At 42.7% G+C, this 27227-nt stretch overlaps 2 protein-coding genes and 1 pseudogene across 9 annotated transcripts in view; 1 reads left to right on the plus strand and 2 right to left on the minus strand.

The window, feature by feature from the left end:
- Nucleotides 1–162: 162 nt before the first annotated feature.
- RUFY1 (RUN and FYVE domain containing 1) lies at nt 163–27223 on the minus strand. 7 transcript variants are annotated; one of them, XM_083592296.1, is made up of 18 exons: nt 26657–27223; nt 17142–17315; nt 16056–16173; nt 13432–13533; nt 12676–12799; nt 12071–12132; nt 11000–11065; nt 10305–10374; nt 9558–9659; nt 8990–9106; nt 8510–8677; nt 6836–6933; nt 5754–5873; nt 4530–4659; nt 3882–3976; nt 2737–2785; nt 1820–1897; nt 163–883 (listed from the first exon to the last, which is right to left on the minus strand). In XM_083592296.1, exons 1-18 carry the CDS (start codon nt 26955–26957, stop codon nt 743–745), a joined length of 2115 nt encoding a protein of 704 aa, XP_083448422.1. In that variant the 5' UTR covers nt 26958–27223; the 3' UTR covers nt 163–742. The 7 variants fall into 7 exon arrangements, with proteins under 7 accessions (XP_083448422.1, XP_083448423.1, XP_083448426.1 ...); XM_083592297.1 differs by having other exon boundaries at nt 17142–17312; nt 26657–27075; XM_083592300.1 differs by having other exon boundaries at nt 26706–26839.
- LOC310752466 (cytochrome c oxidase subunit 4 isoform 1, mitochondrial-like) lies at nt 22585–23318 on the minus strand (annotated as a pseudogene). The gene has a single exon. The product of its transcript is annotated as a cytochrome c oxidase subunit 4 isoform 1, mitochondrial-like (transcript).
- ADAMTS2 (ADAM metallopeptidase with thrombospondin type 1 motif 2) overlaps nt 26553–27227 on the plus strand; it is a 338043-nt gene continuing 337368 nt past the window's right edge. Inside the window, exon 1 of the mRNA XM_083592179.1 lies at nt 26553–26923. The gene's annotated coding sequence lies outside the window, so the exon portion shown is untranslated. The remainder of the gene's footprint in view (nt 26924–27227) is intronic.

Here is a 27227-nt window from a genome sequence, read left to right on the forward strand (position 1 = left end):
AAGAAAAAGATCTTCACTTTGCTTTGACATGTTTGTTGGCTTCTGACTCCATTGCAGTTCATATCACCACCTTGTAAGCAAGTTTTGCTATATGAATTTTTTGCACATGGTTGAAGTCACTGTTAAATCTGAATTACAAGAAACTTGCAAATATTGATGAACTTGTTTAATTGCATTTAAGTCTTTATTGCGTAATCACTATTTTGTAGGTGCTTTAGAAACACTATATACGCTATTTACTTTTGAAGTAAAGGCACATTCTTTATACATTACTTAAAAAATTATTCCATAGGGACTAAGATTGGCATTTTTTCTTTACCATATAAATCTAGAGGAATTTTTAAGTGGAACTGTTATAATAGGTAGAGGGATTAAAGTGTTGAGAAAAGTAATGTATTTTAGAGGTCAAATGTACAAATGTCGAAGTACAAAGTTAAATACAAACGATAGCTTTTTACATCTTAAAAACAAAACCAGAAGTATGACCGCATCTCAAGATTGCAGCACATTGAGCACATTTAGGGTTATCTCTGGCACTTCATTCTATGCATTATCAGTTTTTATTATTTTTGTAAGCCCAATTTGTATAAATGAAACCTCATGTCCCATTCTATCATGGGAAACTAGTACCATAAGAGAGTTGTGTGATACATACTGGTGGCATTTAGATTCCCAATAAAGCCTATTAAACATTTGGTTCATTCTCAGTTTTAAATGATTTTCCTGTGGACAAGCCAATGTCTTAAGAAGAAGATGAACATCTCTGAAGCAGTAACGTGTGGCAAGTATCACAAACTCGTACAGGCTTTGGATAGGATGGAAGTGCAAGTTCATTGCTGGAACAAGTGTTGCAAAAGATGTCACCGCAGTTTCGACAGTGGTGCTGCAAAGGTAGTGAAAGCACAGTATTAGGACGATAAGCAAAAGCAGTTCTTAAAATATAGGCTCCAAATCAAAGGAAACTCAAGTCTCACTAAGATAAATGGAAATAAAGTCAGCCCTCCTGAAGTGCTACAATAAATGAGTTTGGGCTGAAATCAAAGGAGAGTTGTAAACAATATAAAGCCTATGGTCTCAATCAACAGAATGCATTTCAGATAATTTCGTATTTGTTATCTAGGGTAAAAGTATGGTTTCCTGGCTTTGTAAAATGATTCTAAATTTGCAAACTTAACATAGCCCCAAAGGAGCTGCTCCTTAAAAAAGATTTCTCAGTTTACAAAAGTACCACATTGCCTCTTTTTTCACATTTTCTACAGAACAGTTTCATTTGTTGTGAGACCTTAGTGTTGTGGGATTTTGGAGCAGTATTTTGTATATTGTGGATACCATCCCCTTGCCATGTCCCTTTGCTTGTTAGGAGGAGGTTTTCAAAAGTGGTCAAGTTGCTGCTGATTTTACTACTGGATTGTTTTGAGGAGGAGCTGTTCCTTTTGTACAGGTCTGTACATTAAGATAATTCAACGGAGGAAATAATTCCTCAGCAGTGGCACTCCAATTTTGATATACTTTCCCCAGAAGCTCACTTAGTATCAGGTCTTTGATACCAAAACATAATAGTATCCACCAAGTACTTGTTTGCTGATGCATGTCTCGGGACTGAACTGGGATGTTACAAATCTAAATTCCACAGGGTGGAATTAGTAGATGTGCTTCAAGGCTCAGATTTATTTTTTCTGCACTTTCATCCCTGATGCTCCTCGTTGCTGTTCTATAAAGGGAGGTTGTGCTTTAGAAATTGCTCTCTCCCAGGCAAGTCTCCCAGATACATGGAATAATTCAGAATTTTACCAGGAGGCTTGTTAGCCCTTTATATTACCTTTCTTCTTGAAATGGAAAATTCCTTCTCACATTGTTTACAGTGGGTTGCTTCGTCATCTTTTAGCCATGTATGACCCTAAAACAAAATTAATTATTTCAATATACAGCTTCTCATGTAAGGTATCAGTGAACTGTAGGCTTCAAAGAGGCTGAATGGTTGTCTAGGTAACGTTGGCCTAGCCATAAGGTAAAGGGACCCCTGACAATTAGGTCCAGTCGAGGCTGACTCTGGGGTTGCGGCGTTCATCTCGCTTTATTGGCCGAGGGAGCCGGTGTACAGCTTCCGGGTCATGTGGCCAGCATGACTAAGCCGCTTCTGGCGAACCAGAGCAGCGCACGGAAACGCCGTTTACCTTCCCGCCTGAGTGGTACCTATTTATCTACTTGCACTTGGACATGCTTTCAAACTGCTAGGTTGGCAGGAGCAGGGACCAAGCAACGGGAACTCACCCCGTCACAGGGATTCGAACCGCCGACCTTCTGATCAGCAATTCCTAGGCTCTGGTTTAACCCACAGCTAGCCATAGCATCAGTTATATCTAACATTCCCCTCCCTGTCTACCAAAAGGGGGAAAAAAAGATTTAAGCTGGTACCCTATCCACACTTAACTGGGTGTAAGCGCCAATCGAACATAATGGAATTTGTTTCTGAATAAGCATCCAGAGGACTATATGTTCTATAACTGGTAGTGTCCATTCAGACTAGAGCATGCCATGTTTAGAGAACAAAAATTTAAAAAAATAATTAAGGTATTTAAAAGCTGCTACTACAAGTTTGAAAATGCCACACTCCTGATAACTGAGGCAAAGTATCCCATGCTAGCAGGGGCAGAGATGCAAATAATGAAGCAGCAGCAGCAGCCATCACCAACCAGCTTGCTAATGAATGCCAGAATGCTGTTCAAGCTGCAATACCTTTAATGCTTTATTCACTTCTTTAATATCTTCCATCTTAAGCTTGGATCTAGAAAAAATAATAAATAGCAACATTTTACATTTGTATTGTGCTTTACAGTATTCAGAGGACACCACATACACTGTATGGTGATCCTTACAATAACCCCCGCAAGGTCCATTATGATGATCATCATCTCCGCACTGCAGATGGAGTGGGGCTAGCGACTGATTGAAATAGTGGTTAGTCGAAGGCAACTTGGTGAGTTCATGGCAGAGGAGTGTTTCAAACCAGTGACTTCCAATTTGTAGCTCATCCTCTTACTGATATGCAAGCTCTCAGACTGGTGAAATGTTTCTAGAAGGAAACACATTCCAAATCTAAGGAACCAAAAAGTTGCCTTGAACTTCCATCCCAGTAGCATGTTTCCAAATCACTTGCTCCCTATGCAGCATCTTACTAACTTTTAACAGCAGCACCCTCTATTGTTTCGCGCTGTGCAATAGCAAGGTTTTCTCCCCGTCTCGTAATAATAGGAACCTGGGGCCATCCAAGGAAACAATACTGTAAGATTTTGGAAGACAAAATGAGGTGCTGCTTATTCATAGCTAAAATCATGGAATTTACTCCCACAAAGGAGCAACTTTGATGACCGAAAGACAAATTCATGGCTAAAGCTATCAAAAGCTGCTGACCATGATGGCTATGCTCTACCTCCAACCCAAGGGATCGTATGCCTCTGAATGCCAGTTGCCAGGAACTACAAGCAGGGAGAGAGCGTTCACACTCAGATCCTGCTTGTGGGCTTCCCATAGGCATCTGGCTGGCCACTGAGAACAGGAAGCTGGACCAGATGGGCCTTTGATCCAGCAGGTCTGTAAATTATGTTTGAAATTGGAGTCACATGGTGTGCATCCTCCTGCTTACAGCTGAGCCTCTGCAATTTGCTGCAGGAAATACTGGTGTAGCCGTGACAAACAATTGCCATATAAAACATGCTTTAGTTGAGATTCCTGCATTGCAGGGGGTTGGACTAGATGACCCTTGGCATCCCTACCAATTCTACAATTCTATTATTCTTATCTTACACAAGTTAACTCAATAATGCAACTTCTCTGGGAATGAGAGATGAACAGAAAGGGGCCCAATATCAGAACATGCTTACTGGCTAAGGTGAAGCCCCATTTCTTGAAGGGCTTGCTCCTGTTCTTCGCAGACCTTTTCCAATTGCTGCTTCTCTTCCTGCAGTTTTCGCAACTCCTACAAAACAAAACACAAAAAAGGCTATATAATTTTCATTAGGGAATTCCTCCTCCTCCTGCTGCTATTTTGAACTTGACTGATAAGATCTCAACCTTATCACTTTTGGGTGAAGGAGAGAAAAACTGACTACCTGCCGTTTGTAAAAATGTATTACCTTGCTATTAAGCCAATGAATGGTTGACTTCGCCTTAACCATTAAGAACAACATTCCAATATGTCGAAAAAACCTGCGTGTGGAAAGGCTCCTAGTCTTAGCCGTGGCAATGTTGCCAAAAGACTGGCTTTACTCAGCCTAAGGAGGTTGCTCACTTGATCATTTGCTGATCAGAGAAAGAACAGTTCTTCCCTGGTGGTTAAGTGTTCTTGAACCAGTAGCTTACAACAACCCTGTACCCTTAAAGGAGAGAATCTGCCACGTTACATACTAGTAGAAAGGCACCCAAGTTACTTCCCCACGTTTCCTGTCCTGCATTCTTCAAGTTGATGCCCTACAGAGGTTCTGGACTACAGCATTTGGTCTGGCTACGATTTGGGTTTCCAGCTCACTTACTTTTTTTAACCCTTCCACTTGCTGCAATTCTGTTTTTAGCAAAGCTGTAGTGTCCTTCTCTTGATGCAGCTGATGTTGCAGAGTCTGCCGCTGCTCTTTCTCGGATTTTAATTCTCTCTCAAGAGTTAAACTGTTTTAAATTCAGAGACCAAATAAACAAATGCCAAGTTAGAAACAAAGCTTGTTTAACAGCAGTATTTACTTCGCTAGAAATTCTTGAAATAATTATGGGGGTGGGGTGAGGTAGCATGCTCCTGAAGCCACAAGGGAGGAGTTTTGAATTTCTGTATAGATAGTGGATATCACTTGGGAAGACAGGTGTACTGGAAGAAGCAAAGATCACCAGTGTCAAAGCAATGATTTTTCAACATCAACTTTGTCAGACTGGTCATGTTGTGTGGATGCCTGATTATCGTCTTTGAAAGCGACTACTCTATTCTGAACTTAAAAATGGACAGTGTAATGCTGGTGGTCAACAAAAGAAGTTTAAAGACTCTCTCAAGGCAAATCTAAAAAAATGTAGTATAAACACCGACAATTGGGAAACACTGGCCTGCAAACACTCCAATTGGAGAACAACCTTTGCCAAAGGTGTCATGGACTTTGAAGACACTCAAACTCAGGACAAAATGGAGAAACGTGCTATGAGGAAGCTTATCTGGGGCTGCCAGGGGGATAAGGAGATGGGAAAGCCTCCTTCTGCCCACCCCTTCCCACTGGCTCTTCGCTGGATCCAACTGAGTGGCTGGGATCCAGAGAGCTACTTTAGGCATGTGAGTTTCTGGGTGATTTTTTCTTTTAACAGCACACCCTCATTTGGGAACGTCTCTGTTTCATGAGTCATTTGCCATGTTTCTTGAGCTGAGCGCTGCTAAGAAATCCAAATTCATAGGCTCCTTTGGGACATGCATGAAAATAGCTATGCAGTTCTTCATTTCTTTAGTCCCAGCCAATAAGAGTGGCAACAAGTTAAACCAGGCCCTGCCTTTAGAAACTACAGGCACAATCAAACTGAAGGAATATATGGAAGAATGCATAAGAAATGACAGTTCAAAACGATCACGGCTCCCGTATCATATTAGAAAGTTTAGTGTCAACTAATTTTCTATGCTGATGCATCTTGTTAGCTTTGTGGCTAGCTGATTTTGTGAGGCATTTAAGCTGTGAATTAAACGCCCTGTTTCCAGAAAAACCAAGGATAAACAATACATAACACAAGGTTACCACTTGTTATCCAGCTGGATTAGCTGCTGTTTCAAGGTCACAATTTTGCCGCCCAGTTCTTGTTTCAGTTTAACATTTTTTTCTTCTGCAACCTGCCTGGCCTTTTCTGCATGCTGCAATCTAAAAAAGAAGAAAAAAGACAAACACACACACACAAGTTACATAGAGCTATAGCAGGCTTTCCCTCTTGCCAAAGCTACCACCTTTGAACACACCCTTATCATTCATTAACATGTTATATTATGAACAAACATTTCATACCATGTCAGTAGCTACTGCAGGGTAGGTAGGTCAGCCTTCAGCACTCTGGCCCACAAGGGTCTGTCTAAGTTACCCTGTCTAGCAAGGAGACAGATGTTGACCAGTCCTAGCCTGAGCTTGGGGAAGTTGGGCCAATAAGCTTATGTCTTCAGCTCCTAAGGAGACCACCAGTGAACGGTGCTTCAGTGAACGGTCCTAACAGCTATTTAAGCCCCATGTGCCCTGATGGGGGGCAGTAGAAAAGGCAGCCAGGCAGCTCATGCCATCAGCTCCTGAAGGGACCATCGAGTGGCCTGAGAGAATCCTGTTCTATGCTTTTAAACTGTTGTTTTAGTATGTTAAAAGCATAAATCACCTTAGGGTGCACTGGCAGAAACGCAGCATATAAATGAACAATTCTCTTAAAAGTACAACTTGCCTTTCCCTCTTGCAAATTCATCAGTTTTCCACTCCGCCCAAGGGCACCCCAAGCCTCCCCTGCATGGCTCTCCTCCTTTCCCTCCCCTGATTTTCCCACCACATTGAACTTTCTCACATGTCTGCCTTATCCTTCTTCAGCATCTAGCACAGGGGTGAGGAACCTCAGGTTCAGGGGCCAAATTAAGCCCTCCAGGGCTTTCTACATGGCCCTTGGGAGTCTGGCCATGCCACTCCTGATCACAGACAGGTAAAGGGGATTACAGGAAATAGGTCAGTGGGTCATCCATGCCTTTCCTAGAAATACGTTGTGCCCATGAAAGGAAACTAATATGGACTTTGGAAACATTAAAAATTGGGGAATTAGGCAGGTCACAGCTAATCAGGCCTATGGAAGGGATTACCTGCCCTCCATCTGCTTGACAGAAGACATCATTTGATCCGTTTTGCCTTCAAAGGATGATATTGCTTCACTTTTCTGCTGCAACGAACCTTCTGCATTCTGGAGGGAAAGAATCAAATGGCTCACTGCAAAATTGTTCTGTGACTACAAAACCCAAACCATTCCAGGTCCATATATGATTAGCTTAGTAATGAAACAGGTCAGAGACTTCATCATGTCTCCCTCTTCACACTGAAATAGGTTTTTTTCCCACTTCAAAAGGCAGAGAATAAAGTTGCCTCACTACTGTAATGATAGAACAGGCAACCTGGAGGCAAGAATCAAGGAACTGGCTTAACCTTGGGATCGAGAAAAGATGAATGAGACATTTGAAAATAAGTTTAATACTCCACAGCCTCCCAAAAGCTAAAGCCAAATTAGTACAAAGAAATCACTATTGTGCAAGCCCCATCCTATGTCTATATACAAACCACGTGAGTCTCTCACATACTTTTAAGGCATCTCAGAGGGAAAAAAAAGATTAATGGGATTCTCTCACTGACCCTTAATACTATCTATCATCCAAACAATAAGCAGAGATGTACACAGACATTGCAATCTTCAGACCTCCTGGACAAAACAAGTGACTGAAAAACTAAGCTGATTAGAGAGAAATCAAGAGCCATGTTCCCCCGGCTGTCATGGCTAAAGAATGTTTAGCTAAGCAATCTCCTGCCTTTCAACTGTATCATGTTAAGAGGCCCTTACTCGTAAGCAGGAAGTTTTCTTTTTCTTCCAGCCACTAAGAATGTGAATGAATGTTGTGCTCACTATACATCATTGAGTACATGAAAAGGGCAGGATTCATCTTATCAGCCCTGTCAGTGGAAGCCCTGCGCAAGGACTTCTGCTTGGGCAATGGGGATCCCTCTAAACATACGCCCTAATTGAGTCAAGGCGTGTCATGAGAATCCCCACTCCAAACAGAGTGCAAGGGGAGAAAAGAGGGGGATTGTTCCAACTACTAAGATGAAATGCTTATTGGAAGAGTGCAATGTTAAATTCCACCCAAAACGCATATTCATGCAAGGTTGGTTGTGTCTACTCAGAATCCTGACATTGTACCTAACAGGGTGGCAAATCCCCACAATAAAAATTAATGTAAGAAACTTCTATATAACTGAACCAGAAGGCATATGCAGTTGAGACAGAGGGCCATGGTTTATGAAGCTAGGAATGAGCATCAGGTCTGTATGCACGCTTCCTGCCATGCTCACTTTGGTTCATTTGGGTGCACTGGGGAACTCTGGTTTAAACAAACCAGGATCTCTCCACTGAAGCCAACTTATAGGGGGACGGAAGAATGTGTGGGCTTGGGCAGGCCACTCTCCTTTTCAGTTCCCCATTCATAAACCTGAGCACAATAGTGATCCGACATCAAGGGTAGCCAGTGTGGTGACCTCCTGTGTTGGGGACCATAACTCCATCACGTCAGCATGGCCAGCAGTCAGGAATGATGGGCGTTAAAGTCCAAACATATATGGAGGGCTGCACACAGCCACCCCTTTGCTACAACACAGGGCTGTTGCAAGGACAAAGCTACTGATCAGAATGCACTGTACACATTTAAAGTGTTATGCTCATAATGCTCATACCTTGTGAATAGGTTGCTTCTCCATTTACTTAACAAATTTACCTGAGATTTATTAAACATCTGCAAATTGATAGCTTTAACTTCCTCCAGCTGCTGGCGAAGGGCCACTAAAGTGTCCTGTTTTTCATGAGTATCTTTCTCCAGGAGCTTCATAGCAATTTCCATTTCTGTTTTCATTCCAATCTGCAGCTCCAGCTCTTTTTCCAGCTCCTTAAAAAATAAAATTCAAATCTGCATAAATAACAAATATTTTCTGTTGAGCTGTGTAAAACCTAACCCGTGTAAACTTGTGAACTTGTGTTTTTATAGATTGTGTGACAATGGCTGGAATCAAAAGAAGCTGAAGGTTGCTTCTGAAAGCATGCTGACACTATTCTGCACCCCCCAGTAGTCCCCACCCCCATAGTCGCAAAGAGGGATCAGGGGACCCCTGGCACAGCATCCAAGCAAGCTTGCTATGATGGTGCATACAGAAACCGAACAAACAATGATTCGCTCCATTAATGAATTATGGTGTTTCACCGTTCGGATTCTTTTCTCCTCTTTCAGTTGCTTCCAGACATCACTGTACATTTCATCCAGGCCTTGCCTTGACTGCTTGTATGTTTCCAGTTCAACTTTGGTGTCCTGTTTTGTTACCTAGAATAAAAGGTTATTTGAGAAATCAACCTGTTTGTAGATTAGAGTAGGTAAGTTTCTCACAAGAGAAATTATATTTATTTAGAAATGATTTTATATCTACAGACGGTATTAACTACAGGAAGATATGTGTCTCGTATTATTGTTGTTTTATTAATTTATGAATTGTCCTGAATATATAAAATAATCTACCTGGAAAAGCTTGTTGCAACAAAAATGTTTTCAATTGTTTCTAAAAGCTACAAATACAGAGTGCCTGTTGTATTTCAACTAAGATGTTCCCCGAAACAGAGGCAGCCACACTGAAAGTCCTTCTGCAGGCTCCTGATATTTTAGGGACTTAAAGGAGACTCTTCTGCACAAAGTGACCTACAGAGGTATGCTAATGTTTAAATGGAAAACAAGCTCCTAGGTGGACCTCCACACACATCAGCTACATACTGTATCTGACCTCGACATGCTTTTCGCTTCGTTCACGGATTAGTTCATTTTCTTGCTTCAGCTCCTGCTGCTCTTCCTGAAGTGCCCTGATCCGATCAGTTGCTGCTGCCAGCTGACAAACAGAGGTGAGTGTGAGAAGAGAGAAGACAAACCACCATGCATCATCTGGATGAATATTTAAAAACATCCCATTCAACTGCAGTCTGAAATTAAGACCAGGCAAGCTCATATTTCATAATTCAGTCACTAAGGTGGATACACATAACTTTTATTATTCCAAGACAGAAACTGGCATGTTTTTCAGTTGATGAACATTCCTTTCAGAAAGGATGCATGAGAGGGAAAACTTCTCAGTCTTAAAATGGTTAAGTCTTTCTTAGTTCAGACACTGTGTAAGCGCTGTAGCTCAATGGCAGAGCAGTTGCTTCTCCAGGTAGAGATGAGAAAGGCTCCCCTCTGAAACGCTGATGACTTGCTACTAGTCAGCGTCAGCAACACTAAGCTAGATGCAGCAATGGTCTAACTTGGTATAGAAGCAGCTTCCTATGTTCCATGTACCTTTAGGTTGTATACGAGAGGAAATGAACTATCTGGCTCTCCTCACCATGACCTTTCCAGCTTCCCAATTCATATCAGTTTTGCTCTGCTCAGGAAACCCATTTGATAAGATTCGCAGTTTCAAGAAGGAAGTCACTTCAAAATTTTCAAAAAGGAGCAGGCACCAGTAGCGACTGAAATAAACTTGAGCACCACAAACCTCTTCTTGGAGCTTTGAATTGGTCTTCTCTAGGCACTCTATCTTGGTCTGCAGATCTCCAACAGTGCAACTGTGACAAAAAGATTACCAACACCTGCTTAACATTAGCCACTCAAAAAAATGCCAAGTGTTGAAGGGAAGTCTAAGCAACCCAAATTTATTCTGTTGTCCCTGCCCCCCAAACACTTAGCGCTCACAGTTTAAGAAAATTAATGAAAAATATGATGCTATGCAAAACAATATTATTCGATTGCAAATAGTGGGGTTTAAAGTGGGGGAGTTACAAGGCTAGCAGAACTAGGTGCCAGAGGAGCAAGATAGTACAGTGGTACCTTGGTTTGCAACTGTCTTAGATTACAACCGTTTTGGATTACAACCACGTCAAACCTGGAAGTCTGTGTCCCATTTTTTTGGATTACAACCAATTTTTTTTTTGGAGGCCCCATTGGCGAAAGCATGCCTTGGGTTACAACCTGTTTTGGTTTACAACTGGACCTCTGGAACGAATTATGGTTGTAAACCAAGGTACCACTGTACGAAGAAAAGGGGCAGATCCCTCTGAAGGAATAAGCATGAAACCCTTTTTTCAATAGTACAGCATTCCTTAAACTGCTGCAGTAGCTAAAGCTGTGATTTTAAACATGGGGGAGGGGAAGAGGACAAGGGGAAATCAAGTTTTCACCAAGGAAGCCTACCTTAGATGGCGGTTAAGTTCTTCTACATAATGTTTCTGATCAAGCACAGCAGTAATGCCTCCATCTCTGATATTGAAATAAAGATGGTATTTTAAAGAACAGCTCATTCTCTCAAGTGCAACATTTATATTAGAGACATTCCAGAATGGCAGCCATATAGGTTCTCTTGCAGCAAAAACAACAGGAGCTTTGTGGCATCTTAAAGACTAATAAATGCATTATGGAGTACGTTTTTTTGTGGACTATAGTCAGTTTGCCACAAGACCTGTCATGTTATATTAGAGAAAAGTTATCATACAAAAAGCTACATATGCATTATATATGCAAATGCTCTTCCTTTATTAGGACCAGTTTGGTGTCAACAAGATGTGCAGCTGGATTAAAAAAAAAAAATAGGGAACAAATGACTCCAAAGGGTTAAAATCAGCCCTACATTCTGGCCAGCAAGGTCAAATTGCAGCTGCACCCAAAATAGAGATGCTGAGAAAAACCATTATCAATATGAAAAGATAGTTAGCACACCAAAGTGTAAAGACACAAAGAAACTGGGTTTTAAAAAATTAATCCTCCACACAGTTAAGAGCAAGTAAAAAGCAGAGTTTTAAAAGCTCAGTCAGAAAAGCACCCAGGACTGCAATGGATGCAGTTTTAATGCATTGTTATGAATTATACATGTTATACAAATATAAAATGTACAGGTTTTCTATGCAGCTCGTCCAGGTTCCCCAGTTAGCAGAGCATAGCTCCTTCAGTCCCCATTAGTTCAACAAGATAGGTGTGTAGGACCTGTGTGTAGAAATAGGGGCTGGGTAGAGAATGCCTGCCCTTAAAATCACATTTGAGTGGAACTGGAGGGAAGGCCACTGAAGCCAGAATTACCGGTAGCATGTTTGATCCTCTATATATTTCCTCTGCCCTATTTTTTTTTTGTCAATAGCCTTTCTATATTCCATTTCTCCCACTCCTCTCTTTCTCAGAAAGAACTAAAGAAATTCCTAAATATGGATTCATCTACTTTAATTAAAAACTCTATTAAACAAAGATTAGGAACATAAATTCAACCTTACATACTCTTTGCTATTGTCACTGTTTTGTGTATCTTTAAGGTACAGGGAAAAATCAATCACTGCAACCTGAAAAGACAAATAAGATTTATTTACAATTGAATTAAGTGCCTCAACAGGATTAGCTATGCTTTACTTTTTTTCTTATCCTCTCCTTCACATTCTAATAAATGAGTTTTAAGGGAACAAAGCACAGGAGGCCAACTTTTTTCAGCCTGGGGGATGCATTCATCCTTGACCAACCCTCCATGGAGTGCACCAACCAGTGCTGGGTATGGTCACCCCACAAAATGGAAAGGAAGAAAACACTATGGCTCATAGTACAACAAGTGCTTTTGGAAATGCTACTCATAGGGACTCAATTCACACACAGTGGCCTTAGCACAGTAGGAGGCTCTCCCATACGGCAGTGAGTAGGGACAAGTGGTAGAAATCAGGTGTCCAACCTTGAATGAGCAGAATTGCTTCTGCTTACTTAATGCCACCATATGACCCCCCTGGCTTCAAGACAGATTTAGTCTACTAGGATAATATAGGCCTGAACTACCAAAACACAAGTTATTCCTGGTCTACAGGGTGGTTTGTGAATGTTAAATATTACTCCCAAGTTACCTGGGTGTCCAAATCTTCTCCTTTTAAGCAGAGATTTGCATCAATGACATTCAGTCCCACAAGCAGACCAATGATCACAGCTCCTTCCTCTTCCATCATCAAGGCATCAGGCTCATAAAATTCACTAGGAAAGAAAACAGATAATTTAATAACTATTGTGGGGGGTACTGTATTATCCACCCAATTAAGAACAATTCAGTAAAGATTATACTGAGCTCAGTCCTTCCTATCATCTTTATGGTCAGAATACAAGCACTAGGCTGAATCCAGATTAAAAAATACAGTGGTACCTTGGGTTACATACGCTTCAGGTTACAGACGCTTCAGGTTACAGACTCCGCTAACCCAGAAATAGTACCTCGAGTTAAGAACTTTGCTTCAGGATGAGAACAGAAATCGTGCTCCGGCGGTGCAGCAGCAGCAGGAGGCCCCATTAGCTAAAGTGGTGCTTCAGGTTAAGAACAGTTTCAGGTTAAGAACAGACCTCTGGAACGAATTAAGTACTTAACCCGAGGTACCACTGTAATAGTAACAGAAGGGAGATAATGCAAGCTGGCTTTCTCCCTCACCCCACACCCTGTGCAACAGCAGCCTCTGAAAATCTTCTCTCAAGGGTTGGGAGACACTGGGGTGGGCTGAGGACTGCCAGCCCCCTTTCCATAGGCTTTTCTCTGGATCAAACTCATTTACTTTAGATGCTTCCCTGTGTGGCAAGATGTGTTATTCCAGAATAATAATAAAAAGTTCAAAAGATACCTCAATAGATTCTTGTGGTCCAGGAGTACTTTCAGGTAGTCTGCCAGTTTCTTTTGCATCACAGCAAGATAAAGCCAAGCTCTGCCTCTTCCAATTGGGGTCCTACAATTCCACAAGGACACCAGGTGTCAAACATGCTATCCACTTGGTATATAAAAATGCATCCAATAAATGTTTCTGCAGTTTACCATGAGGACATATTTCCTGCAGCAGATAACTGTTTATTATATGAGCCAGATAAAAAACATTTAGGCCTACACATTTATTCATTGCCTTTCCTTTAACTGATTGATTAGTGAATTACCAATTAATATAAGTACTGTAATACCCAGTGCTTTTTTCTGGGGGTACACATACCCCTAAACATTTTGTGAATCTAAGTTTGGCCTAATTGAAGGGCAGTATTTCAATATGAATAGGAAAATGAGAGTACCCCTAAATATTTTTTTTTTAGAAAAAAGCACTGGAAATACCTTATTACAGAAGATTTGGAAAGAACATTTAAGTAAAGGAAATATTGTCATGAAATTCTACCCTTATTGACCCATAGCAGATTCCAATGTATAGTTAGTAGAGTAAAATCTTAAACACTTTGCAGGATTCCAAAAAAATAGACCAGAGGCAATTAATACCTCATCCAGTAGAGCTTTACTGCTACTGAAGGCAAATGAACATAATGGTCACAAATCCAATACATTCAGGATTGGCACTGTCCATAAGAAATCCAGTTGCAGCAGACTTAACTTAAACTTACAATAACCTATAATAAGTCTAAACCTTAATACTAAGCATATACCACACCAGTAGGAAAAGAAAGAGAAAAAGTGAAACCCAGGCTCCTTCTGGCCTATTTTTATAGTCAGCATGACCTTGCCAGAAGAGATAAGAGAACCAGTTTAAGCCAGCTGTACTCGGCTTCTCTGAAGGAATAACCAAAACATCATGAACCTTCTGCTTGTTTCTTTCACACAGAGAGGCTTCCGGAACCCTCTTGAATTAATCAGAATAGGAAAGATCTCTACATATCAGATCAATACTTTCTGTACTAAGAACTGCAAACTGGGAAAGTTTGACTACTGGGAAAGTCATATGGGCAGGTCTAAATAGTTAATATTGAAGCAGGTCCTACTGAGATCAATATTACAGTGGTGCCCCGCAAGACGAATGCCTCACTAAACGAAAAACCCGCAAGACGAAAGGGTTTTCCGATTTTTTAGCGGCTTCGCAAGACGAATTTCCCTATGGGCTTGCTTCGCAAGACGAATGCCCATAGGGAAATCTCCGGGGACAGCGGGGAAGCGCAGCGCGCCTTCTCCTCTGTTCCCGGACCTTTCCTGAAGGCTTGCGGTGGGAGGTCCGGGAACAGAGGAGAAGGCGCGCAGCGCTTCTCCTCTGTTCCCGGGGCTTGCGGTGGGAGGAGGGTTTTTCCTCCCCACCGCCAGCCTTCAGAACAGCCTTCTGAATGTTGGCGGTGGGGAGGAAAGCCCTCCTCCCACCGCAAGCCTTCAGGACAGGTCTGGGAACAGAGGGGAAGGCGCGCAGCGCTTCTCCTCTGTTCCTGGACCTGTCTTGAAGACTTGTGGTGGGAGGAAGGTTTTCCTCCCCACCGCCAACATTCAGAAGGCTGTTCTGAAGGCTGGCGGTGGGAAGAAAAGCCCTTCTCCCGCCGCCAGCCTTCAGAAGAGTTCCCCCAGGGCTGCCTAGGCTGCGGATAGCAGCCTGCTGCCCCGCGCGAGGGGCGCTCTGCTTAAGAGCGCCCCTCGCGCGGGGCAGCAGGCTGCTATCCACAGCTTGGAGAGCCCTGCGGGGAAGTCCTGCAGGGCTCCCCAAGCTGCGAATGTCTGCCCCGCGCGAGGGGCGCTCTGAAGCAGAGCGACCCTCGCGCGGGGCAGCAGGATGCTATCCGCAGCCTAGGCAGCCCTGGGGGAACTCTTCTGAAGGCTGGCGGCAGGAGAAGGGCTTTTCTTCCCACCGCCAGCCTTCAGAAGGCTGTTCTGAAGGCTGGCGGTGGGGAGAAAAGTCCTTCTCCCCCCCCCCCCCAGCCTTCAGAAGAGGTCTGGGGACAGACTGTCCCTGGACCTGGTCTGAAGGCGGTCTCCATAGGAACGCATTAATTGATTTTCAATGCATTCCTATGGGAAACCGTGCTTCGCAAGACGAAAAACTCGCAAGAAGAAAAAACTTGCGGAACGAATTAATTTCATCTTGCGAGGCACCACTGTACTTTTTCCCAGTACCCACTTTAATGTTTCCCTCTGGCATCTGACACCTGTTGAAAACCCATTGCTCTGAATTGGCACAACAATTCTTATAAAGAAAGAAAAAAGAAACCTGTAATAATTTTGACAGTCTTAAATGTAAACCGGTATTGTTAAAAGCATTAGATGACAGGAAAATGTAGCTAAACTGTCACTGTATACAACAACAGCATTAGCACTGAAAACCCCTGTCAATAAAGGATAATTTCAGTCAAATTTTCCCCATCTTTTAACTTGAAATTAGCCCATCATCTTGTTAACAAATCAACCCATAAAATATTATGAAGGTACATGAATACTATTAGCAACCTAATTCCTTATAACAATTTGTTTCCTTAACCTCAACCTGAATCTTTTAAAACTCACTTTAATTCTGGCAGATTTCTGACACTTGTAGCTAAATCTGATGCTTCTGGACAAAGTTTCTCCACCATCTCTAGAGGTCCAAAAAACGATTTGTTTTGCCCAATGAAACTCTTCTTAGCTAGATAAAAGGGAGGCAATGGAAAGGAAATAACGTTGCTTTATTTCAGTTTAATGTGTGTAAAGTAAAAAGGTTCACAACAGATCAATAAACATAAAGCAAATGTCAAACACAGAAAGCACACTTAACAAGGGAAGGAGTAAGCATCATTAAACATAGTGGAACTTACTTCTAAGTAAACATGGATACGCTTGCATATTAAGGTATTTTCACACCTCACATTCAGGCTACAATTCTGCATACACATACCTGGAAGTAAAACCAACTGAACAGAGTATGATAATACTTTCAAGTAATATATGATTGTGCTATGAAGTTCTTTGTAGGAAAACAACCCCCCCAACATTGCATTCTGCAATTTTATTGTAAAACTTCTGTGGCTAGATTGAACATTTAGTTTAAAATGGCAGTCCATCTTTGTCACGCATTTACTACATTCACATTTGCAGACAAGTAGCAGGAGGAAGGGTTCAGAGTCATCTTTAGTGCCACACACAACAATGCTCTCAATGCTATTAAACTTGTTCCATTTCTCATCCTACAGAGTTCTAGAACAAGGTCTGTAAGTGGTCCAGCAGATGCGCATTAACTTGCTTTAATGCTACTTCTGTTTCCTTAGTAATAGGTAAATTGATGAATTAATCAGGCTATGAATTCCACTTCAAACACATAATTCCTTTTTGCTTTATCTATTACTCCTTTTAAGCATTTTCTCGTGACATAAACCACACATTTTTTAATGACTTCTAGAAATATCTGGTGGTTAGCCTGCTTATGTGCACAGTTAAAGCAAAGATCCACATCAATTAAAATACTCTTACAATGCTATCCTATATATGCCTATTCAGAATTCAGGGGGGGATAGTCCCAGATAAACTAGTTAAAGCTGCAAGCCTATAATCAAAGGCACATACATAAAAGGATACGAAAAATATACTATTTGAAACCAATATTGGAAGGAAGCTCACCTTTAAGTCCATGCTTGAGACAGTGTTCCATCACAACAAAGAACTGTTGCAAAGGGGGGAAGTCTGAATCAAGGGTCCGACCCAAACTCAGAGCTGACTGGATTAAGACTTTAACACTCAATTTCATCATGTTCATGAGATTTGAACGTTCTTCCATCATGTGGTATTTGGCTGCTGAACAAATGTAGATACACATAAATATCAGAAAAGAAACTGATGTAAGATTAATAGACTTATTCTCAAAACATCAAACCCCACAAAACAACATCTTGCTTCATAGTTTAGCACAACAGAAATATGCCAGAGGTGGTGGTGGAGGAGAAAAGAGGTAATAGAAAAACCAAAACAATCCAAGATTTGTTCCGTTCATATATCAGGAACTATATATACACCTCTCTTGTTATGACAGTGAATGTTCATGAAACAGATGCACTCTAGAAAGGGTTGAAATGGTGCAGTTAGGTGGTGTGTGTGTGAGAGAGAAATTGAGACATTTAACAAACCAAGGAGCAGTCACAGACCTTTAAGGTCTAAAATACCCACAAGCATTACAACACGCCGCTTATTCCCATCCCAATTTCTGTTAAAAAGAAAGCAGCGAAAACATTTTTGGTGCAACGTTTTAATTCTATTTTGTGTCTCGTATGAGAATGACAGTCCTAGTTATGCCCAAATACACACAGAAGAGCTCATAAGGATGGTGACACAGAGAAACAAACACCTGCCAGTCAGACTAAAAGGGAAGCCCCCGCGGATTCTGCCTTGGTACGACCCGCGTTCTGCAGTGAAAAGGAAAGCATCTTAACTTCACAGGGAGAAATCAGAGCAGCGAGATCAACGCTGGAAGGAGGGGAGCAGAGGAATAGCCGCTTCCGAGCATGTTTTGCCTTCTGCTCTCCTCTGTAGTCTTTTTCTGGCTCACACACAAACACCTGCATTTTGGCAGCTCAGTACTAATAAGCTTCCCGCAACGTGGGTTCCCCAGGGAGGCTCCCACCCACCACCGTCACTTATACGACCCCTAAGCAGAGGCCTCGATAACCCCCCTCCCCCTGCTTAATTCCCCATTGGTATCTCACCTTCACCTGGCGTTACCAGAGCAACACTTCCCTCCCCCTCAAAATCCAAAGAGAGGCCCTTCATTGGTTAAAGGCACCCAAGCCGCTGATCGCCTTCCTGCAAGCCAATCGGAACGCCCGGTGCACAAGCCGATGTCTCGGATTGGTCACAGCCACCGACCTGCCCTCCCATGTTCCGACGGGCCAGGAAATGGTTTTAAGGCCCAGCCGCTACCGCAGCCCTCATTGGGCAAACGGGGAAAAGAGGCTTTGGGCAGAGGTAGCACGACACTGTAAACAAGGGAGGGGTGGCGCCATTTTAGTTGTCTGGTCGCTGTTACTTTCTTAAAGGCCTCCTCCTCTCGTCGTGGAAAACCAAACGCGAGGATAATAGTACTATACTGTGTTTTTACACTTGCGTGTATTTTCCCCCTGTAGCAAATTATGATTTTTCCCCACCTTCCCCCACTCACCTCAACGTCATTCAAAAAGCTTAGGTGGCTGACAAATATAACCTTTTTCAAGACGCTACTGGACAATTTCATGTGTTTCAACTATATGGGGGAAATGCTTTCCCAGTTTGAAATAAAATTTGAACTGTTGTCAACAAGGTAACACTAGAATTCAAATAAAAGTCAAGACCTCTAAGAATAATTAACAGTACAATTTCAGCCACGTGAGTGGCTTTTTAAACGAACCACTTCGTTTCTGTTAGGCACTTAGCAAAGCTGTATGTTTAATTCCGTTTCAGCACCTGGGACTATAAGGGATATACTGTATAATATTTGATGTTTCGTAATTATATTGCAGCCTTGTACAGTTAGATATGTGTTCCTAATGACACTTTAGTATATGGCGAAATTTCTGGTGGATGAAGTGAACACAAGTCATGTGAAGCTGAAAGAATTTCTACTGAATTTACTACATTACGGTTATGGTACTAAGGTGCTTAGGTACTTTGCCTGCAGTGCAGCTAGACAGAAGCAAAGCATTCTGAACTTAATATGGTTTTTGCAAGCTCTAGGAATTGTAAAAACGGATCATTCACTATTTTTAGGCTTAAAATTAAAAATGTCAAGAGTTCTGGTTTGCAAAACTGCAGCAGGCAAGCCAATGAATTGATAGTCACCAACGGACTGATACTATAAATCTATGCATGTCTCCCAGAAGCAGGTTCCACTGAGTTCAATGGGGGCTTTCTTTCAGATGTGAGCATAAAACTGCAGACTTAATCAGAAGTAAAGGCCCTTGCAACGGCTGGGGTGTTTGAGAGACAATTCCTTAAATGAATACTATTTTAGAGCATTTGAGATAATTTGAGTTGCATTTAATTTAAAACAGTCACAGGCAGCTTTAAGCATAAAGGCAATTTATGTATACAAACTGAAACATTTAATGGTAGTAGTTCATATAGCACTGTATAGAATTGATAACTTAAAAGTTTAAGACACTTCTGAAATTGATAAAAGTATACATATATTGCTTTCTTAAACATGAATAGTCTGATCTTAAGTGTGTATTCATACACAACTCCCTCTTGAGTCCACTGTAGCTTCCTTCTAAATAAGTGTGGGTAGATTTGCAGGCTTGTTTATTTATTAGAGTATTTACAAACCACCAACTCATTAAAAATATTATGGTGGTGTATAATAAAATCATTAAAACATCAAAAAAATCTAAAACCATAAAATACAGAACAAAGGACCAACAACCTTAGTCAGAAACAACTTTAGTTGCTTTCATTGGAGCTTCTTTCTAAGTAAGCATGCCCAGCAGCCTGAAACTCACAATAAAACATTTCACAGATACAATAATCTGCCAGCAGTTATCCTTCAGCAGTTTACAGTGGCAGAACAGATCAATTATAAAAAGTGTGAATGTACAAGCAACGATGAGAGGTTTTTATCTTTTATTTTCTTGGTGGTAATTCTGAAACACTCAGTTAACTGTGATTGTGCAGAAATCAGTGAGGGAATATTTCGGTTGCATTGCCACTTTTTATTGCCATAAATTCCAGTTGTGTTAGTTTAAGGTAAAGGTACGGCTGACCGTTGGGTCCAGTCGTGGACGACTCTGGAGTTGCGTGCTCATCTCGCTCTATAGGCCAAGGGAGCCGGCATTTGTCCGCAGACAGCTTCTGGGTCATGTGGCCAGCATGACTAAGCCACTTCTGGCAAACCAGAGCAGCACATGGAAACACCATTTACCTTCCCGCTGGAGCAGTACCTATTTATCTACTTGCACTTTGACGTGCTTTCGAACTGCTAGGTTGGCAGGAGCAGGGACTGAGCAACGGGAGCTCACCCCGTCGCAGGGATTCGAACCGCCGACCTTCTGATTGGCAAGCCCTAGGCTCAGTGGTTTAGACCACAACGCCACCCGCGTCCCTTTTTGTGTTAGTTTATTGCAGCAAAAATCCATCTGCTTAAGTGGACCGTAGTCCACGAAAGCTTATGTCATAAAAAATTGAGCCACAATACTCTTGTCATGGTACTTTAACTGAATCATATAAATTTTAAGAATTCCTACGTAAATCAGAATTCATAAAAAGTTTGTAGCACCTGCATTTCTCAAAAGCCTGATAAGGCTATTTTCTTACTTGCTACAAAAAGTGCATTGCCTGCCCATTTGGCAGTGTATCATATGGTTTAATGCAGGGGTAGGCAACCTAAGGCCTGGGGGCCGGATGCGGCCCAATCGCCTTCTCAATCCGGGCTGCGGACGGTCCAGGAATCAGCATGTTTTTACATGAATAGAATGTGTCCTTTTATTTAAAATGCATCTCTGGGTTATTTGTGGGGCCTGCCTGGTGTTTTTACATGAGTAATAATAATAATAATAATAATTTATTTATACCCCGCCCATCTGGCTGGGTTTCCCCAGCCACTCTGGGCGGTTTCCAACAAAACACTAAAATACAATAACCTATTAAACATTAAAAGCTTCCCTAAACAGAATGTGTGCTTTTATTTAAAATGCATCTCTAGGTTATTTGTGGGGCCTGCCTGGTGTTTTTACATGAGTAGAATGTGTGCTTTTATTTAAAATGCATCTCTGGGTTATTTGTGGGGCATAGGAATTCATTCATATTTTTTCCCCTCCAAAATATAGTCTGGCCCACCACATGGTCTGAGGGACGGTAGATCGGCCCACAGCTGAAAAAGGTTGCTGACCCCTGATTTAATGCTCCAGTAATCAAGATGTGCTTGTTAGCTTAGGTGGGATGGTACACACATGCCTCTAAAGTGGCACAATAACCCAGTTAGTCTTTGTCTGTAAGAATATAAAGAACAGCCTTGCTGGATCACACCAAAAGTCTTATCTAGTCCAGCATCCTATTCTCATAGTGGTCAACCAAATACCTATGGAAAACTTACATGATTTAAGACTACTGGAATGGCATACTATTCTATTTTTAGGTTTCTGTGTATTTCTAGGTACTTATATTTAGTTGTAGGGAATTTCTCCATGCCCTTATTGCCTTCTATTTCTCCAAAATATTTTACACCATGGATAAAAAATACAGTATCTTAAAAAAACCTGAAGTTTGTAACTAATGTTAGTCATACTCAGAGTAGAACCATTAAAAATGATGGCCATGACTAACTTGGGTCCCTTCATTTCAGTGGGTTTACTCCAAGTTGAACTTCAATTGATACAACCCTAACAAGATTATTTTTATTTTTTCAGTACCACAATATTCTGTTTTTGCCATAACACAGATTAACACAACTATTCATACAAATCCTGCATCCCAGTGTCGGAAAATTGTTTTAAGTTCCAGGACTAAATGTTTAATCAGCTTTCCAGTCCTTTGCAGGAATAGAAGAATGATAAAACAGCCCAATGGGATTTATTCTCAAGTGGTGGACATACTGTGCAGTTGTTTGGGAGTAAGCCCCAAATAACGCAATGGGGCTTGCCATTGAGTAAACATGCACAGAAAGGAACTGGTAATTTGGCAAGACATTTGGGTCTCCTAATTTTCCTACATAACTGGCTTGATAGTAACAGCTCTCTCTCACATCTTGTTCCCTTCCAATTAACTTAAGAGTTACATTTCTACACTAGGATATCCCTTTTTCTTTACCCTTAGAGTGATTTTTTCCTACTGGAATTTGATAATACTCCAAATATTATATATAAGACTAGTAAAGGTAAAAAAGATAAAGGACCCCTGGAGTAAGCTACAGCTGACATCCATCAGCCTTTATTTATAAATGTATGGACTTTTAATAATTGAAGAAAACATTTTGGTTGCCTAGATTTAGTAGTTACAACTTTATGCTCTATTTCTACACAATTATGTTTTTATATATTCATCTAAGTCATTGTCACCTGATACAGGCAATCGGTGCAAGTCATGTTTTTAAATTTTTTAAAAATTTTTTAATATTCAAGCAAACCAAACATTTATTAAAGGTTTCTCTTTCAATAGAGGGGTATTTTCTTCCCCATACACAGAAGCAGCGAGGTCGCATGGAGATGAAGGAATGGTTTCAACATTTCAAGCCAGAACAGGAGTGGCGGTCCCTGGAGTGCATTTATTTTTCCCATTCATTCTTTTCGTAGTCCACTTGTCCGAGAAGCCATCAATTGGGTTCACTCTCATATCTAACATTCTTTTGGTCTGCATGGCCTCCCACTCATCTGTGAAAGTGTGAGGGATTGGCCCAAAAACATACATCCTTTGCCAAATGACAACAAAAGCAGTGAGGTCTATAAAGAAGAGTGTCCCACCGAGAATAGTCTTCCATTCAGATGACCCCTTTTTCACTTCAGCAAAGGTCTCATGGAACTTGATGCAGTACAATGCAACCTTCTCAGCAGAAGAAAGGGCAGTCCAGGATGCCTTCTCTTTATCCTTCAGGGCCTTCTGCTCCGAAGAGAGACTTTTTGTAAACTGAACTTCAGGCAATGGAACATCCCGACATTGATGTAAGCTGACAGGCTGAAATCTTCCGTTTTTGCAATACCATGCCCATGGGCTCTCACACAGACTGAAGTGGAAATGGCCCACTTGCCAAGAAGACTAAATGCCCAAGACGCCAACATCCTGCCACCACCAACCACAAACCTGAGGCAGCTCGTGTCCTCTAAACCCCGGAGAATGAGGACGGAAAGAGGGAAGGAGAGGGAAGCGGAAACCGGTGCAGGTCATTTTTCAACTGAACTAAACTCCAGGAGAAAACAACCATTCTTAAATACACAGAATTATAGAACTGTAGAGTTGGAAGGTATCCCAAGGGTCATTTAGTTCAACCCCCTGCAATGCAAAAATTAAAATACTAAAACAGTTTAAAATTACCTCAGTTTTCCAGACATCTATACATCAATAAAATAGGTGGACGAAAGAAATGTTAATGAACTTCAGAATAAATAAAATGCAGTCTGCTACTACTGTTTTATCTTTTGCAAACCTCTTTGTGAGTTTCTACAATCAAATGGTGTATAAATTTTAACAAACAAAGAGTTTGCTAGAGTTTAGTTCTTGAATCTATTTTCAGTTCCACACCTCAACACTAGAACATGTGAAGGAGATGAACTCTGAGCATGCTGTTTGCATCTGTCTGCTTCGAGAGGCAATGCACCATCAAACCATTGGGAGAGTTACAGTGCTTGCTGTGACTGTAGAAACCAATATGGGAGAGACATGTTTTATTGCAGCAGGGAGAGATGAAGGTGCCTGGTTTTGCTGTTACAGGTGTGCCATGGCATTTCTTTTCTCTGCACTCCTCATAGCAGCCACTTCTCCTCTGGTTGCTGCTGTGGATACATGACCTGAATGCCTGTCTCCAGGCATTATGGTGGTCTGCAAGAGATTCCCACACGGCAGGGTTTAATGTTGCCAGCCTTCACGTCACACTTGCAGACATCTTTGTAACACAGAGTTGGTCTGCCAACAGGCCTAGTGCCTGAAGCCAGCTTCCTGTAAAGCACATCCTTGGGGATCCTGACATCTTTCATTCTGTGTATGTGACCAAGCCAGCATAGACCTCGTTGAGAAACTGTGAAAAAACTTGGAATGTGGGCTTAGAAGAGCACATTTTTGTTTGAAACTGTCCTGCTATGGGATGCCCCAAATCATCTTGACACAGTGCATATGGAAGGCATTGAAGTGTTGCTCCAGGCAGGTGTTAAGTTGGCCATCACTCATTTCCATAAAGCAGCATGCTCAACATTCAGGCCTGGTCATTAAGCATCACATTTTCCCATACCCTTTTGGGGAGACAAGCCATTGCTGTAGCTGCTGTACCAATACACTTGTTTAGCTCTGCATCAATGGACAGGTTGCTGGTTATGGTGGAGTCCAGGTAGACAAAATTGTCTACCACCTCAAGCGTGCGGTCACCAATGCTGATGTGTGGAGTGCTGGCGATGTTTTGACCCAAGATGTCGGTCTTCGTAAGGCTGATGGTAAGTCTAACTCCATGCAGGCTTGGACAAAATGGTTGATGAGTCTCTGTAGAGTTTTCTTGCAGTGGACTGTCAAGGCTGCTTCATCTGCAAACAAAATTTAGCAGATGATAACCCACCACACTTTTTTGGGGCATGGAGACGTGACAGGTTGAACAGACACCCTGTCACTCCTTGAATGGAAGTGCACACCATCTTCAGTCAAACAGAAGGCATGGGAGACCAACAGGGAGAAGAATATGCCAAATAGAGTTGGAGTGAGAGCACAGTCCTGTTTCACACCAGTATTAATAGGGAAGGTATCTGAGGATGAACTGTCATACTGAACAGTGCCACACATGTTCTCATGGAAGGACATGGTAATCTTGTAGAGCTTAGATGGGCACCCTATCTTGTTGAGCAGTGTGAAGAGTCCTTTCTGGCTGACAGGGTCAAAGGCCTTCATCAGGTCTATGAAGGCAATGTACATGGGGCATTCCTGCTCTTTGCATTTTTCTGGCGCAGTGAGAAAATCATGTTGACTGTTGACCTCTGAGCTCTAAAGCCTCATTGTGACTCAAGATAGACCTTGTCAGCAAGTGACTGTAATCTGTTGAGAACTACATGCGTGAAAGTACTCAGCAAGCTACTGTAATTGTTACAGTCATGGCAGTCACGTTTGTTCTTGTAGAAGGTCACACATGTCTTGTGGCACAGATCCCATTCCCCAACACTGCAAGAGAAGTCCATGGAGGTGAGTCATGAGCAAATTGAGGCATGCTTTCAGCACCTCTGTTGGAATTCCATCCTGTCCTAGGGCTTCCCCACATACCTGAGACAGACAGAGCCTGGACGCTATCAACAGCTGTGTTGAGGACTATGTTTTCCTGTGAGTACAGTTCTTGATAGTTCTCTGCCCATCACTTCATCTGCTTGCTGTGGTCTGTGATGGTCTCTCCAGATGAGGTTTTTAGTGGTGCAGTTTTTTCTACTGTTGGTTCGAAGGCTTTCTTCATGCCTTTGTATATTTTGTGAGTACTGCCACTGTCAGCAGCAAGCCAAATGCTCTGACACAGCTTTAGCCAGTAGTCACTGGCACATCGCCTGGCAATCCTCTGGGCGTTGTTCCTTGCACTTCTCAGTGCAGCAAGCATCTTCTTGCAGGGGGCACACTTTTAGTTCACAACAGCCTTGTGCTTTGCAGTGGTAACAGGCTCCATGTTCTAAACGCTGGCCTCAAACCAGTCAGGGATCTGCTGCTCTCTGCTGTGCAGAGTGGCTTTTCTGTATCTGTGACACCAAGTACAAAGCCTCAGTCTGGAATTTTGGGGGAGTGTTTCTAGGTCAATCAAACAAAAGTACATACAAAGAGCCCTGCTGGATAAGAACAAAGCCTATCTGCCTCTTATACTGGAGGCAATAAATAGCCATCATGACTAGCAGCCGTTGGTAGTGCTTTACAGGGCGCGGGGGGGGGGGGGGGACGGTAGCAGAATAATTGATGGAAGGTAACACTATCTAAGTCTGTGACCATCAGCAGCTCTTGCGGTAGCCAATCCCAGAATAGAAGGTGTGTGAAGAGGTACTTCCTTTTCCCTGCCCTGAATCTTTGTTGAACGTGGCCCATGGTTCTAACATCATGACAGACGGGGGGGGGGGGATTCTCGCTCTGCTTCTGGAGTGGAGAACCACAGCTCCCATCAGCACAAGCGGCCAGGGATGATGGGAGTTGTAGTTTAGCAACATCTGGAAAGCGGCAGGTTTCCCCACACCACGTGCGTTTTATACGCTTTCTATCATGTTTCCCACACCCTCCACAAATAAAAGGGGGAAAAACATAAAGGTATCCATCGTATGCAGGCAGCCTTGACTTAAGCCTAGCCACCTCCTTATGTTTATATTGGCTCACACTGTAAGAAAGTATTCCCTCCGCCGGGCGACCAACGCTACCGCCCCCACCGGCAGTTTAGGAAATAAAACCACTTGCTGCTTCTTCGCACTCCTCCCGCCGCCCCCCTAAAAAAATAAATTCAATATCACAAGCAATAAGCATGGCCCTACTTGGGTTGGCTGGGCTGTCATTGCTGAGCGGTTTGGGCACGAGTCCTACCAAGGCTGCGGACTTCAGGGCGCTCCCATAGCCGGCTGCTAAGTTTTCCGAGGCTTTCTTGGCCAGCGAGAGGATGGGAGCCGGCCACCGCGAGTCCTCGGCCGGCCTCTCTTTGCCGCCGCCGCCGCCGCCCCTCAGCTCAGGCGCGCTGCCGGGGGTCCGGGCGGCGGCGGCGGCGGCTTCACAGCCCTCGCTCTCTCCCGCGGCGGGAGCAGCAGGTACTACTTCGCAACTCTGCCCTCCTTCAGCCATCTTTGCTGGGTCATATGACGCGAGTCAGGAGCCCTCGGGCCTCGGCAACTTCTTCCTGTCCCTCTCGGGTCCCTCTCGCGGGCTTCCTCGCCCACAGCCCTGGTGTGGCTGCTCTGCACTGGCGCCGAAGGAGGAACTTGGGCGGGCTTACTCCTGAGGAAGCGCCTCTTTCGCGCGCGCAAGGCGAAGCCGACTTTTGCCTCAGGAACTTCGCCCCTTTGGGCTCGTTTGACGTGGGATTCCCGCGCTGTCAGGCCGCAAGCCTGCACT

Source organism: Podarcis filfolensis (genome assembly GCF_964270895.1).
Source record: "Podarcis filfolensis genome assembly, chromosome: 2".
Lineage (NCBI taxonomy): Eukaryota > Metazoa > Chordata > Lepidosauria > Squamata > Lacertidae > Podarcis > Podarcis filfolensis.

Bases quoted from the DNA above. Each gene is read 5' to 3' on its own strand.
- RUFY1 (XM_083592296.1), bottom strand. From the start codon at position 26,957: ATGGCTGAAGGAGGGCAGAGTTGCGAAGTAGTACCTGCTGCTCCCGCC. The intron at 10,375-10,999 runs GTAGGCTTCCTT...TTTTTGTCACAG, and splicing joins GAACTTAACCGCCATCTAAG to TTGCACTGTTGGAGATCTGC. The intron at 5,874-6,835 runs GTAATCCCTTCC...CTTCTTTTTTAG, and splicing joins GTCAAGCAGATGGAGGGCAG to ATTGCAGCATGCAGAAAAGG.